The 16,552-nt window shown below is 46.6% G+C and overlaps 2 protein-coding genes across 2 annotated transcripts; both read left to right on the forward strand.

Moving 5' to 3' along the window:
* The first annotated feature begins 247 nt into the window (after positions 1–247).
* Positions 248–15,817, forward strand: LOC120444440. Its single transcript, XM_039624099.1, has 4 exons — positions 248–604; positions 11,383–11,636; positions 11,987–13,789; positions 14,258–15,817. Exons 2-4 carry the CDS (start codon positions 11,385–11,387, stop codon positions 14,822–14,824), a joined length of 2,622 nt encoding a protein of 873 aa, XP_039480033.1. The 5' UTR covers positions 248–604; positions 11,383–11,384; the 3' UTR covers positions 14,825–15,817.
* On the forward strand, positions 4,345–9,391 carry LOC120444441 (phosphatidylinositol 4-phosphate 5-kinase type-1 alpha). The gene is made up of 2 exons (XM_039624100.2): positions 4,345–4,958; positions 6,403–9,391. The coding sequence occupies exon 2, from the start codon at positions 6,426–6,428 to the stop codon at positions 8,814–8,816; it is 2,391 nt and encodes a 796-aa protein (XP_039480034.1). The 5' UTR covers positions 4,345–4,958; positions 6,403–6,425; the 3' UTR covers positions 8,817–9,391.
* Positions 15,818–16,552: the final 735 nt, after the last annotated feature.

Here is a 16,552-nt window from a genome sequence, read left to right on the forward strand (position 1 = left end):
AATAGCAGATAATAATAGTTTTTTAAAAGGTATTTCCAAGCACTTGAATCAAGGTTGCCTATTTAATTGGTTCATACTTGGTAATACCCTTAGCCACAAAGTAGACAAGCTGCCAGCACTGCCTGCCTCACTCACCCAGGTAATTTGACTCCGACTCTCCGACTCTCCGGCTTACTGCTCTCTCTCTCTCTCTCCCACCCCCCGGCATCAGAAGTCTGAGTCTAAAGCCGCCAACTGTAGCCGCTCATTCGATTCCCAGCAGTCGAAGCACGCAGTCGCAGCCGCTGTGATCGTCGCGAGATATTTGTGTGTGCGATCAACGTTTTCGTATCGTTCGGGTTAACACGTTCGCTAAGTGTGTGTAGTGTCGCCTTGTGTTTACCGTTGTGCAGTGTTCAACTATTTACGCTTTGTCTTGTGGGCGCACCCCCACCACCCACTACATACGCACTGTCAAGTTTTGTGGTGACCAAAAGTAATCAAATGACACGTGCTTGAAATACACATTTTACTATCCATCGGTGGCGGCCAGAAACAACAATAACAACAACGCAAGCATAAGCCAAACTTGGGATTACCACGGCATTGTTTATACAAGAAAGCGGTAAGTTTTGGCCACAATAAACCGTAAAGCACATTTGGAATGTTCGGATGTGCAAGCAGAGGAGATAACTGTTTATGGGCCCCCTTTGACCCCAATAAGCTTATCAATAACCACAAATATTTAATATCATGCCGCATACGCCCCTCGTAATTACACATGCCTTAATTCGCACACTCAAACTATATACATATGTATGTACATACATATGTAGGTGCCCGCCCATTTATTGAAGTTAATTCCATTTATTTATATTTCCCCTACTTCGAGGACCTCGCTAAGCTGCGTTTTATGACTCAGGAGAGCCGCAGAGTCGTCAGACCGCAAAATGATTTCTTTGCGCCATTGTCGCGTTCGGTTTTCTCTGAATGTTCTTTATAACGTAGCGTAGATCCCCCAAATGAGTCACCCGCGATTGTGGAGCTTGGAGCTTGGGGATACCGAGTGGATGGATACATAACTGCTGGAGATACGAGCGTACGCGTTACGTATACGTATTTATAATTGGGGGAGGCAGTGGGCTAAGGTGACCGATGACTGTTGACTGATCAGGTGGATGGTGGATGGTGAATGAAACGAGCTGCGGGTGCTGGTGACTAATCCTCCGAGTTGGGGTAGCACTAATTGGGTTGGGTAAAGAACTGCTTATACACAGATGAAATAGTGTGCTTGCTGGGAGGAATAGTCACTTTTAAGGCAGTTGAGAATGGGTTCTGTTGAACAACATCCAATCCCTAAAAGTATCATGATAGTGTAGCCAGTTAGATAACTCATTAAAACTGTGTGATATAACTGACATTCTGCCATATCAAGAACCCATAATAGCTCGTATACATGGAATACATTTCTTGAACATGAAACTCTAAATATCCCAAACAAATATGTCCAGCTTGATAAGAATACTGCTGTAAAGAGACCATTTAAGTTGTTTTGAATGCTTCGCTTGCTCATATACCCTTTAATCAGCTTATGCATTCGCAGAAATTGGCTTTCGCCACCCCGAATACATGTATAGTAATCTCGACTCAGCCAGAAAGCTGAGAGTATTCAGAATATGAGTGCCCCGATTTCAATCTCGCCGCATTAAGCCGCATTCAGCGGCTTGCCAGATTTCGCCAATTTCACTTTGGCCAAGCCTAATTGCAATAATCAAGGGAGCAGCGCATAATCTCACTGATCTAGTTTCAGTTTAGAGTTTAAGAGCGGTTCTGCGGTTTCGATGGCTCCATTAGAGTGCTAAACACCGGCCATTACAGCGGTCAGCGCGAGAGGTGTTATTACCTGGACGTGGAAACCAGTCGGTAGTTGGTAGTCTGGAATCTGGAGCCTTGAGTCTAGAATCTGGAGTCTTAAGTCTGGATGTCTGGAAGTCACTCACCTGTTGCGGCAAAGAGATCGATATCATTGACAATTGGTGTCGATGGCGGCAGATTGATGTGTGTGTGTGTATAGTGGATAGTAATAGTAGTTGGATATGGTGCCACCGTTAGATGATGGGAAATGCCAAAGCAATGATGATTGTCCAATTGAGTGGGATTACGCTTAATTTGGCTTAGCTGTTGGCTATTGATTTTCCATCGAAGAGCTGAATTAAATGTCAGGGAAGGCATTTCGATTGCATTGCTAATCCAATCCATTTGCTGCTCTTTGTTTTTTGTTTTATGTTTTTTGTTATTTGCTCCTCACGTGTCAATGTGTTGGGAGTTGACATTTTGCAACAATGGCCAATTCTATTGAAACGGATTATGGCCGTTGAGATAATATAATACTTGAATAATTGCACAGTTTTAATGCAAAACGCATTCAACTCGTTGATTTTGGTTTTTACATAATTAAATGATTGTTTAAAACTGATTTATTATTTAATTGTTTGCCACTCGAACGACGGCAATTAATTATGCAATAGCGCAAAGATGCGACATAAATAAATAATAATTTCATTATAATCAATGCAACAGCTGCCAGTGGGCGTAAGAGAGGAAAGGGGGCGTGGCAAGCAATTAAAATTTATTACGCTTATCTTGCATTTATTCCAGTTTAATTTGTCGCTTAAATGTCAAAACTATTAAAATAATTATGCTGAATGCCGGATTAATCAATGCTCTGCCTTTGTCTGGCCTTTGTCCAATCGATTTTGATCCGGTTGCGCCGTAACTTTTGGTTAATTAATCGGGGTTGCGAGGGGGGATACCCCCACCCCCCGCACTACTGCTTTTCCAACTTTCCCCCATTTCACCTTGTGTTCAATTTGTTCGACTGTTTGGCTGTTTGGCTGCTCGGCTGACCCCAATGAGCCAAGTTCAGTTAACACTTAACCACCCCGCATATTAACTTAATTATCATGATTAACATTTTCAGTGTAATTTCTGTTTTTTCTGCTTTTTCGTTCGGCGCTCTCAGTTGCATTTTGCGATGCAATTCCCATTATCGAGACATTTTAAACTGGCCAGAACTTTAATTTGTTTTTGCAACACGCTTTTCTCGTTTTTTTCTTTTTTTTTTTGATTTGTTTATTATGAAATGGTTTCGATAACGAACCATTATCATATCTTCATGCGATATGGCAAAGAGTTCCGTTGCTTTCTTTCAGTTTCTTCTGAGATTAAACTGCATAAATTTGTTCTGTCTCTATTTGGAAATTAATTGGCGGATTGTCACAGACTTTAGAATTCTATTTGGCCGCAAACTTGTTTGCTGCCGACAACTCTATTAGCCATTTGCATATGAATTTCGACTGCCTTTTGTGCCTAATTGGCCGGCAAAAGTACAACGAACTCCGAAAATTCGTTTGGTCTTAGCCACGATTTTAAATAACATCAATTATTACACTATGCAACACAAGCAATCAAGTGCAATTTGTGACTTTGCTGGTGTTCTGTTGCTCTGGGGCATTTGTAATGAGGCGTACTCATCGCATCTCGCATCTATTTCTCCTCGTGGAAACCGGATTGTTAGCTAAACATTTTCTACATTACTTTGCCTTTGCCTCTGCCTTTAACTGCTAATGAGCAGCGTCTATTGGCATTACTCATGACTGGCCGTAGATATAAATATCGATTATGGGCGGTTTTTCAATCAATTTAAACGATGTGCGGTGGTAGGGGAGGGGGAGGGTAAGGAGACACAGAACAGAGAACCACAGAACCACAAAATTCAAGGGTCAAGGGCAGAGGGTCCTGGAACTGGAATGCCTTCTTAGCCGGCTTCGCTGACTAATCCAATTAGAATTGCGCCGTCGGCGGGGAAATCGCCTTTGTAGGTGTTCCTAATTAAATTGGCGTTGGTCAGGCGCAAGGAAGTTAATAAGAACAAAAAATTCAATTATTATTTCGTCTAGATGTCCACACATTTCTCTTTTAAATATAGCAAGTATCGCACGGCTTGTCTTGCGATCTTAAATCTTAAGTGCAGCATCAAAAAATGCAACAAGGCGTACTTGTTAAAGCATTAAACACGTTTTTATTAAACATTTTTCTTGAATATTAACAATTATTTTAAAACCAGTAGTTTGTTTTCCAACGGATATTATAGCAGTTTTTAAACATTTTTATGGCAAGTGTATTTTGCGCTTTACAACACTGAGTTCGGTAGCTGATCAGCAAAGACTCTCGCGCTGGTGGAAAACTTGGATGGTCTTAGTGGAGACTCCGCGTGACACTAACAGAAATGTTAAAATATCAGTGTAAGCAAATAATGCCGCAAAATATACCGCGCAGCCCAGAAATTCACTAACGCCAGCGTAAGCGATAAACGATAGCGTATACGTAAAAAAAACTTCTGCGCGAACGACTCATCAACAGTTTTCTCTTTCCGAGAAATATTTTATTTTCGCCTGGTTTTTAAGTTCGCGGAGTGCACACATTGCAGCGGAAGGCGTTCGAAAATCGGGTTAACTTTGGGCAGGCGGCGATCGCCTCGCATATCTCAAGCTGGAAAATACAAAATGCGGCACTTTGATGAGGAATTTCCACGATTGCCGCACGACGACGTCATCCTCAGACACAAACACACACGCACACACACACAATAAACCAGGTGTGCACGGAGAATTCAAATTCGTTGAGATATTGTTGTAAATTATGAAAGCAATTTATCAAGCGGAAAGTGGAAATCGAAAGAGCTGGATAAAAGGGGAAGCAAAAGGAGGAAGTACGCCAGAAACAACAACTGAGACGGCGGTGGAGCGACAGAGAGAGCGCTACCGATAAACGCGCCTCGAGCCGATCAACGAATACACAAAGAGAGCGACAAAGAGAGAGAGAGAGAGAGAACAGCCGAGGGCAAATAATTATCTCTTCTCGCTGGATATCTTTTGCTTTTTTTGACCTCTAGCAACTATTCCCTCGAGCATTTCTGTGTAAGTACGCTAATAAAATTACAAATAAAGACTGCAAAGCGCTCATAATTGCAAGCTCATAATTCACAACAAATGGTCCCAAGGCAAAAGCAGCCACAGCAACCACAACAACAACAACAACAACGAGCACAACCAGGGTCAACTAGCAAGTTATTAACTATAGAAGGACTTCTTCCATTTAAAAAGAGATACAAAATTATTGCTTTAACTAGCCTCGCATATTTCAGTTAGTTTAGTTCCATTCACTGAATTTGGCAAAACTTTCCGTTGTTTTTGTTTTATTTGGCGTGTCATGCGTGCGATAAATATTAAAAAAAAATAAAAAAAAGCAGACACGAGGGAAAGATATATAGGAGATGCCGCCGACATATCCGCCGAGCGACAATCTAAAAGTCTACGAAAATAAACACACACGAGCCAGCTGAATGGCCTCCCAACCGCCCACCGCCCACTTATGATGCGCCTCCTGCCACGCCCATCACGCCCATCATGGCCATGTTTCGGTTTCATTTTCCATTTTTCAAAATACAACAAGCCACACACAAAATAATGACTTTCGTATAATAATTTTGTGGATATTGGCAATAATTGTTTGTGTTTTCAGCAAACGTTTCCCATTCGTTCGTGCACAGCGAGAAAATAATTTGTTTCTTTGGGTAGAGAAGTGTTTGGAAAGGAAATAGATTAGCCACGGATAATATTATCAAATTGCCATAAACCATTGGAATTCTGCCTAATGGTGATTATGGCTATCAGAGCTTTGATGAATTACACATCACAAATGTACTGCACTGTACTACATGGTATATAAATTATATATCCATTTTTTGCATTCATGGCTGCAATAACAATTATTCTGAATTTTTCCCCAGTGCATTCGTACGTTTATTTATGCATTTGAACGTGTCTGCCGGTTATTTGGGATTCCCATATGCAAACAATCGAAATTACGGTTCGTCTGCCTACTTACCAGTTTTCAGGTGCATTTTGCATTTCGAGCGATTGCATACGGTTTAACGAAGTTGTGATTCAATGTTTATGGCCAAGATCTTACAGTTTTAGAGTCCGCAGCTTTTAATTGACCATGGGCTCATTACTTTTGCCTTCTGGCTGTTGAATGCTGATGTTGTTGTTGTTGTTGTTGTTTTAGCTGTAGCCGCTCTTCATTTGGGTAAACAATAGATAAGCAACAGGTGCTCCAAAGTGTCGAGTTGTGCGAAGTACGAAGTGTTACTGCGAAGTGTGTGTGTGCGCGAACGTGACAATTGGTGCCCCTGGCTTAATCGATTACTCACCCACTCAAGCCCACTCACTCATCTACTCACACCCCACACACACACACACACATACACAGTCTTACACACACGCCCATTTATCGAGCTGCAATTGAATGCCTTTTGTACTGTTTGAGCGGCACTGCAATAAGTGGTTTTCTCCTCCGCAGAGAGCGGAAATCCCCAGAGGGAGATGGACACGCGCGTGGAACTGGAACTGGCGCCGGTTGCCAAAAAGGATAAGCCAGAGGATCAGCCGGAGGATCAGCCGGAGGATGAGAAGGAACCGCTGGAAAACCAGCTGGAGCTGGAGCAGAAGAGCCTGCTCACGCCGGTCAAGATTCCCCCGGCTGAGACCACATATCCCGACCAGGAGGATACCCCCAGTACCCCACCAGCCATGAGCCTGCAGCCGGGAACATCTCGGCAGCTCTTCAGGGATGCCGCCATGGCGCACGGCGGTCAGGAGACCACGTCCCTGCTGCAGCAGGAGCTGAACAGCATAGCCGCCAACCAAACGCCGGCATCGAAACTCAGAAGCGCCAGCTCCACGCTGGATGCCAGTGTTTCCCGGAATCCCTCGACCACGGGCGGAAAGCACGAGAAGAAGCTGGGCCACCGGCGGGTGGCGGAGGGCGGCGAGGTGACCTACAAGAAGATCCAGTCCAAGCAAATCATGGGCTCCATTCAGCTGGGCATCCAGCACACGGTGGGCAGCCTGGCCAGTAAGCCAAAGCGTGATCTGCTGATGAACGACTTTTGGGAAATGGAAACGATTGCGTTTCCGCCAGATGGTTCCTCCATAACACCTGCCCATCACTACAACGACTTCCGCTTCAAGGTCTACGCACCCATAGCCTTTCGCTACTTCCGAGATCTGTTCGGAATCGCGCCAGATGACTTCCTCATGTCCATGTGTGCGTCTCCCCTAAGGGAGCTTTCCAATCCGGGTGCCTCTGGTTCCATATTTTACCTGACCACCGACGACGAGTTCATAATCAAGACGGTGCAGAAGAAGGAGTGCGAGTTCCTGCAGAAACTTCTGCCCGGTTACTACATGAACCTATCGCAGAACCCTCGGACGCTGCTGCCCAAGTTCTTCGGATTGTATTGCTTTCACTACAACTCAAAGAACGTGCGATTGGTGGCCATGAACAACCTGTTGCCCTCGGACATTAAGATGCACTGCAAGTACGATCTGAAGGGATCCTCCTTCCGCCGTAAGGCCTCCAAGGCTGAGCGACAGAAGGCGAGTCCCACGTTCAAGGACCTCGACTTTGCCGAGCACCATCCGAATGGCATATTTCTGGAGACGGACAAGTACAATGCGCTGATGAGCACCATCAAGCGGGACTGCATGGTGCTGGAGAGTTTTCAGATCATGGACTACTCGCTGCTGGTAGGAATCCACAACCTAGATCTGGCTGCCAAGGAGAAACGCGAGGAGCGGATCCTGAATGCGCGAGCCAAGCTGCAGCGCAAGGAAAGTGCCGCGCAGGGGCCGCCCTCCTTGAATCCGGATGACGATGCTCCGGAAGCGGATCAGAATCAGCTCCAAGCGGTGGCCTCATACGCCTCCATACCGGGAACATCGGCTGGCACTTCCCTGAATCGAACGCGCAGTATGAATCGTCAGCGTTTAGTGGCTCATTCCACTGCTCTGGAATCTATTACGGCTGACATGGATGTGCCGCTCGAGGAGGACGAGGACGTACCCGCCGGCGGCATTCCGGCTCGGTCTGAAAACGACGAACGATTGATCCTGTACATCGGCATCATTGACATTTTGCAGTCTTATCGCTTGGAAAAGAAGCTGGAGCACACATTCAAAAGCATTCTGTACAACGGCGACACGGTGTCCGTGTGCCGTCCCTCCTTCTACGCCAAGCGCTTCCAGGATGCCATGGGCAAACAGGTGTTCAAGAAGACGCCGACATTTCCATTGAAACATTCCCCCTCCAAGCGCAAGACCTCGACGACGCAACTGCGCTCGCCTGCATCGCGTTTACCGCCATTGAGTACACCAACAAATGCAGTCCGTCAGCCGATCATGACGTTGTCGGGCATGTCGACACCGCCGCCGGCCTTTGATGACATTTCGGAGGAGGACATAACCGCCGCTTCCACAAGCTCGCTGCAGCAGCAGCGGAGCAGCAATCAGTCGAACAACAATCGGGGCGAGGCGGAGGTGGCCCTCAGGGAGGGGAACAGCACGAGGGGCGGCAGCGGAGAGCCCAGCAGCACCTACCACACTCAATACTCGTACGACAGCTCCGGGCGAACAGGCAGCGCCTTGACCAGCGACTACAGCGACGACGAGTCCACGGGAACGGATCTGAGCTCGCGGTTGCCCAAGTTGCGCACCCATCGGCTAACGAAGACGAGTGTTCAGGTCACGACGGTGGGATACGTGGACGTGGAGGGGGTGGACTCTCCGCCGAAGGGAGGACAGGATGCGGTTCACGCAGATGCCAACGGCAAGACCACCATGACGACCACCACCATGCTGACGACGACAAAGACGGCCCACATCCAGGCGCCCAGCTACACGTCCACGCTCGTGCTCAACGATTTGCCGCGTTGATTTTCTGAGCGGGATTCGGCGGGATATGTAAGGAATCCTGAGCAGCAGCAGCAGCAGCAGCGGCAGCAGGAGCATGTATATATAGCCCAATGTGTACCATATGTGTGTCTGCTGGGTGAAAGCGCCACTCCCACGCCCAAAAAGTGAAATTCTGAAAGCGAGCTCGTTCATCTTGATTAAACCCAAAACCGAAAAGCGAATACGTATTCGATATTGAAATTTATGTGGCGCCCGTGCTAATTGACTGCCAACCAGACACGCCCCCCCCCTCGCACACACACATATGCACACTGCTGCCTACTCGAAATTATAATTATTATTATTTCGCTTCTTTTTGGTTGGAATTTGGAATTTGTTTGCGTGTTGCCTTAGCAGAAGTTTGTTTTAATTTTTGAAATTGTTGTCCACGAGAAGCGAAGAGCTCAATCGAAGTTGGGATAAGGGTTGGAGAATAGACGGTGTGAAAACTCAGTTTTTGTCTACTTATTGTGTATGTTGCTGTATTATAAAGTGCGTTTACGTATTCTAAGATGCTCATGTAAATAAAGGAACGAGAATAAAAATACCTATATCGATTTGTACTCGTTTTTTTTGTTGCTTGTGCCCGTAAGGACGCGTGTCCTTGAGGGAGCAGCGGGCGCTGACGTTTATTGGAGCTGTGCCCGTGGCTGAACATAAATCACTTAATGATTTCAATGTTGCTATTAAGTGCCGTTAATTTTTATCGCCTTGCTGCATTGTTAAGCCTCTTTCAGCCATCCAATGCAATATTTATTGTCCGTCCATTCGAAAGGATTTCACAGGACTCAGCCGCATGCCCGCGATTTAAATGGGGGATGGTGGATGGATAATGGAGGATGGAGGATGGCAGAGCTCTCCATTAATTAGCCCGCGTCCTATGGACAGTGGTTTTAAATTGTGTACCCTTTAGTTCGGCATCTTGATGGAGCTTTATGGGCACAATTTCACTTTAATGCCATTTTAAATGGGCACTCTTATGTATCTCTGCCGTGAAATGGGAGTACTATATGTATACCAGGCATACAAAATGCTTACTTTCAGCATTCAAAGGAATTTTTTTTATCAATTTGTATAGCCTTTTATAAGCGTAAATAGTTAAATATGAGAAATCATGAGCCCGGAGCACAAATAGTTCGATGAAAAGGCACAGAAAAAATGATAATATTATGAAAGGCGTTAGAAACATTAAAATTTGCCCATTCAACTGCGAAAAGGCCGCAAATATTTGTTGGTTTTTTATGGTCGTGCCTTTTATGCTAATTGAATATAATTTTAATTAATTGCTTAATGAATTCAATAAATATGTGTGTGCCCAAGTGTGAGTGTGTTAATGTGTGCGAAAGTGCCAGCGTGGAGTAAAAAGGGTTTCGTCATTTATTTATTTCATTTTGTTTACCTGAAACAAGCACTTTGTCAACATTTGCTCGGCAGTGGAAGGAGTCACCAGGCCAGTTGACCAAATGCCATTTAAGGGCCCAAATGCCATGGCATCGCATCGAAGTGAGGGGAGGTCAGGGGTTAGAGTTCAGTGGGCATAACTGCATGCATAACTGAAAAATAAACTTTCCCACTCATGCATAACGCAAACAGTTGCCACCAACAAGTGCACTCTCCCCCCCTTTGCTGAATGCTATATTATGTAATTATGGCGAAAACAAATACAACAACAACAAAAAGAACAAAGTATAATAAATATGTAAGCTGCAAAGTGCAAAAACCACGAGAAATTAAACAAAATAAAACACGACTTCGGTTTGCAGTGTCACACGAAAATTGTTTAGCAGCATAATTAGTTTATTCCATTTGCATAATAGAGCCCCAAATGCCGCACACCAAATGTTTTGTTCATTTTCAAAAAACCCTACCCCCAACCCCCCCCTCGGAAAATCATTTGCATTTCCAGCAACATCGGGCAGGTGGTTTTACACGCCCCCTTTTTGTGTGCCAATGCCTGTAACTCAACAGATTTGGTCTGTAAAATCTGCATAAATGCCCACAATTTGGGGCATTCACATCAATTATTTAGAAATTATTGCACAACAATGTATACTGGGCCATATGCCAAATGTCATTTTGATGGCCAACCCCCCTCGAAACTTGGAGCTCCTTAAATTGCTCCAAAAAACGAAATTGTATTTTATGTACACTGAGAAATGTGTACTGGCAATGGTAGTGGTTTTAACAAGGTCGCAGGGTGGAAATTTCATTGATTAAAATAATGATTTGTATCGCCTGGCGGAAATTTAATTTTTTCGTAACGGATATTAAGCCAATGTTCAGGCATGTGTGTGCACTGCCCCGCCCCAAAAAGAGGGGGGCGATGACCCCTGAGAGACCTGCACAAATGGACAGCATGAGAATGGGATTCTCTGTATTGGCAATGAATCCTGTCCAGTCCAGTCCAGTCCAGTCCAGTCCAGTCCAGCCATCCAAACCGGCAATTGCATTAAATTTAATGAATTTAAGCCTGTTAAACGAATGAGTTCAATTTATTTAAATGATGGACACTACTGATTGCCCGACTCTGTTTCTCCTCTCCTTGCAGGCATGTCCTTTCAGCGCAGCTACAGCAAGGTCTGGTGGGGATCGGAGCAGTCCTCCCTGACCAGCGGCGGTTTCTATTCGAGCTTCAGCAGTGGGAGCAGCACATCCAGCACATCCCACAACTACCCACAGAGACAGCCCGCATCCCTCGGCCCCCTGGGCAATCTGTCCTGCATCCAGGAGGTGGAGGACGAGCAGAACAGCTCCAAGCTATCTTGGCACAAGCACGATAGTCCCGGCAGTCTGCGCAGTCAGGTGAGCATATCGATGGTGCCCCATTTGATATCCCCAGCCCATTGGGGCATTTCAATTTGGCTACCCGTCGGTCCTACATTATGCCCCTTTTATTAGAGTAATGTAATGCTATGGTGTAGTCTATATAGATATTATCAAAGTGTATGCATCAAATGAAAATCTAATTAGATTTGCTGAATACAACTTTGTAATGAGATATGTAATGCCCCCACCCACTTAGCAGGATATTGCATCGAAGTTTAGGTTGTACAGGATTTGCAAGTGCTTCTTGAAACGGACATTAATTAAAGCCTTTAACCAATTCGAGTTCAGTGCGCTAATGGTCTTGTTTTTCTTCGGGTGCTTTGCAGGACTCGGGCTTCTCGGACAATGAGGAATCGCATCAGTTGCAGCATCAGCAGCACCCATCCCCGCCATCGCCCCAATCCGATAAGCAGCAAACGCCCACGGCCACGCCCACGTCCGTACATTCGGTGGCCACGCCCCCAACGGTGGTGCGCCGCGTGGGCAACTCGTCGTTCTACTCACCGCTGATCAGCGTCACGCGTCGCATTTCCTTCACCAGCGGCCAGATTACGCCCAAGGCGAGGTCGGGGGATGAGGATGCCGTGGAAGCGGAGCTGGAGGCCAGTCGCAGTCGTCTGTTCGAGCAGCTGGACAGCATGAAACTGGACGATGGAGAGGCGGAGGCTGAGGCGGAGGAGGATTCACCACCGCGTCCGGCCATCAGACGCCGCAGGCGACTGATGCGTAAGCCCGCCCAACCGGAACCGGAAGCGGCTTCGGCCAGCGAGGAGGAGGATGTGGTTGTAGCACCACTACCACCACCGCCGCCGTACAATAATGAAACAGTTTACTTGGGCGAGGCGCCACCGCCGTACAACAATGAGACAGTGACCTTTGGAGCCACCGAGCAGGATGAAACCCTCCAGCAGCAGCAGCAGCAGCAGCAGCCTTCCCCCTTGAGAGTCAGAGCCTTGCGCTTCACAGCCAGCACCAGCACACCCAAAAGTGGCTCAAAGATAGCGAAAAGGGGCAAGAAGCACCCGCAGCCCGTGGCCAGCTGGATGTCGGAGCAGCGTTGGGAGTGCGAACCGGAGGTGACGTGCACCCTGCAGCACAAATCGATTGCCCAGGAGGCGTACAAGAACTACACCATCACCACCAGCGCTGTGTGCAAGTTGGTCAGGCAACTGCAGCAGCAGGCTCTGTCGCTCCAAGGCCACTTCGAGCGGAGTGAGCGGGTGCTCAGCGGACTGCAGGCCAGTTCGCTGCCGGAAGCCCTGGCCGGTGCCACCCAGCTGCTGTCCCACCTGGACGACTTCACCGCCACGCTGGAGCGACGTGGTGTGTTCTTCAACGATGCCAGGATCGAAAGGAGACGCTATGAGCAGCACTTGGAGCAAATTCGTACGGTGAGCAAGGACACGAGGTACTCGCTGGAGCGGCAGCACTACATTAATCTCGAATCCCTGCTGGATGATGTGCAGCTCCTGAAGAGGCACACTCTGATCACCCTGCGCCTGATCTTTGAGCGACTGGTTCGCATCCTGGTGATCAGCATTGAGCAGAGTCAGTGTGATCTCTTATTGCGGGCCAACATAAATATGGTGGCCACCTTGATGAACATTGACTACGACGGCTTTGCGTCGCTATCCGATGCCTTCATCCAAAACGAGGCAGTCCGCACCCTGCTCGTGGTGGTGCTGGATCACAAGCAGAGCTCCGTGAGGGCCCTGGCACTCCGGGCTTTGGCCACCCTGTGCTGTGCCCCCCAGGCGATCAATCAGCTGGGCAGTTGTGGCGGCATTGAGATCGTGAGGGACATCCTGCAGGTGGAGTCCGCCGGCGAGCGAGGAGCCATCGAGCGCAGGGAGGCAGTTTCGCTGCTGGCCCAGATTACCGCCGCTTGGCATGGACCGGAGCACAGGGTGCCGGGTCTGAGAGATTGCTCGGAGAGCTTGGTCGCCGGATTGGCCGCCCTCTTGCAGCCGGAGTGCTGCACCCAAACGCTGCTCCTCTGTGCCGCTGCGCTCAACAACTTGAGCCGCATGGAGGCCACTTCCCACTACTCCATCATGTCCAACGAGGCCATCTTCCGGCTGATCGACACCCTGGAACACCAGACATGCGGCACGAGCGTCTTTCTCTATGTAAGTATCTAGTGTCTAGTGACTAGATTGTGGAACACGCTGTTTGAACCTTTGATTAGCAATCATTGAAGCAGTGTGTTGTCAAATTCAGTAAATAATTAACAATTTAACTGCTAATCAAGCATTACTTTATTTATTTATCGTGTTGCCAAATATCCTCACTACACATTTATTTGCCTCAGAATCGAACCTGACCTTGGGTTGTTTCACCCCGCATCGATTTCCTGCAAATTTTGCTGGCCAATTTTATTGAAAGCTTCTTCGGGCCGTGGCTCGTAAAATTTATTTGTGCATTTGCAAAGCAATTTTTTCGCAATCTTGGCCACGATTTTTCATTCCGCAATATACACATGTACATATAGAAATAAACGTACATACACACAGAAATACACAGACTACAGCATACTTTGAGTTGCTCATTTTTTGCTCATCAACATTTTCGCCCTCTGTTTCATTTCATCCGCACAGGAGCAGATCGTTGGGATGCTGCACAACATGTCGCTGAACAAGAAGTGCCACAGCCACTTGGCCAACGGCGTCATCATAAATTTCATCACGTCCGTGTACCAAACGGAATTCTACCAGACCTACGGCTCACGTGCGGAGAGCGATGCCCAGCGCCGCACCATCAAGACCATTCTGCACACCCTCACCCGGCTGGCCAGCGATTCGCCGACCCTCGGAGCGGAGCTCCTGGAGCAGTGGCATCTGCCGGATCTGCTGCGTCAATCCCTGGCCCTCAAGCCTGCCAATCCGCAGCACCAGCAGCAGCAGCACCTGGACAGCAGCTACGGCGGAGACATATCCCAGTTGACGCGACAACTGCTCGGCGCCCATGGACAGGAGCAGCAGCTGCTGCTGGCCACTCCAGCGCCAGGCGGATCCTTCTCCAGTGGCCACCAGACGCCCGAGGCACAAACCCAGACCAATTCCAGTGGCATGTCCAGCTCCAGCAGCAAAACCAAGGCCAAATCGTTGTCTTCGTCGTCGCCGCTGCTCAAATTCAATTTAACACGTCAGGAGAGTTTCGTCTAGTTTTCACCACCTGAGGAGGACTGGGCTGCTCCAAGAACTCCAAGTGGAGCTGCACAGAGAGAAATGTAGAGCCAAGTTGATATGTTAATAATAGCTATGATATCTTAGTCAAGCAAACCCACTAAAAGTACTACAAGCTTTGACTTTTTTCTGATAAAACTGCAAAGCTTTGTGATAAATTGTTTACTGCTACGAATCAGACGAATCAAAAGTACCCCATGTTGACCCACTGTTTTCTCTCTGTGTGGACACGTTCTCCGGCCGGACACAAGCCGGAAACTCAGACGTGCGTCAAGTGTTATTACTTTGTCTAGAATGTTGCGTGACCCGTTTGGACTCGCTCCCCAGTCGCTTATCCCTGCCGTATCCTTGCTGCTGGATGTAAACGAAGTAATTTTTATATTTCCACTCAGGCAAACAAAACAAACGGAGCGGCGGAGGGGCGAAGAGGCGGAGCGAGATGCCAAATAAATAGGAATACAATTTTTGTTTAGTTATTCTTATTTCTTCTGCTTTTTCTGTTGCCGAGGCATCTTTTGGCATTCTTGTGTGCTTATAACAAGAATGCTCTTAAAGCACTGTTTCACTCGGCAGCCAGATTTATTTTATCTTTCTGTTGATGCAAATGCAAGCTTGACATTTTGCATTCTTCTTGTAAATATTTTCGCAAAAAATCCTTAACCTAATACGCATACCCACCCATACGGCTGGCAACTTAAAAACCAAAAACTCGGAAAATTCCTTAGCTGTAGAGAAGTCCTGTGTGCCAAATAAAATGAAAAAGAAATTCGAAATATTTTCTTTGTCGGTACTTCAAGCAATTATATTGCATAACATTGTATTATATGTATGAATATGTATGGATGTATTTACGCTTTTCACCAATGTTTGGAGCTATTCATAAGTTTAGCTTAAGATTATTAAAGCCACATTGCTTACAATGCAGTTGCAAATATGTCGCTGAAATAAAATCAAGATGTGTTTAAACAATAATGGTGGGTGTTTTTGCTTGGGAGGCATTATCAATCTAATCATGACTCATAATGTTGAGAATGTAACATGTAATGGATAGAAACAAACAATGTTTCTTCACAAAGAACAACATTAAATCTTTTGCTAAAGGAGTGACCGAAGCAAGGCATTATCCGTATATTCAGCCACCCTGCTTTGTACCCCAATGTGTTCCTTGTTTCCACGAACAGCTTGGCCCACAGCATTTCTTTTGTGCACGGCATTAGATGTGTTCTGCAGCAGCAGAACAAGCTTACCTTGGTCGGACACACATTCACTGCACACTGCACATTTTCATCCTCGTTCTGACTGTCGGCAATGCTACTCCATGTAGTCCATGTGGTCCATATAGTCCATGGCTATTCGCACACAGCTTCGGTTGAAATGAAAATATACAAAAGCAAATACAGCACCGATCACCAGTTTGGCGTGCAAATCCACAGATATCCACACACTCACACTCTGACACTACGAGCACACTTTATCGAGCATGAAAAATCAGAGCTTAGAGTGTGTTGTTTGAGCAGTGCGTTTTCATGTGGTCGTAAGTGGCAAGCCGCTTTAGATTTAAATCTGGAATCCCATGATATAATTTCAAGTAGGCAGAACTAACCGTTGGCCAACTTGTGAATAAAGTCAAATGGGCGGAAATTTCGCGTGTGCAAATGCGTTCGATATGCGATGAGTGGTTTTACCCATTTAATTATAGCTAAATCC

Source organism: Drosophila santomea, chromosome 2R (assembly GCF_016746245.2).
Source record: "Drosophila santomea strain STO CAGO 1482 chromosome 2R, Prin_Dsan_1.1, whole genome shotgun sequence".
In the NCBI taxonomy this organism is placed as follows: domain Eukaryota; kingdom Metazoa; phylum Arthropoda; class Insecta; order Diptera; family Drosophilidae; genus Drosophila; species Drosophila santomea.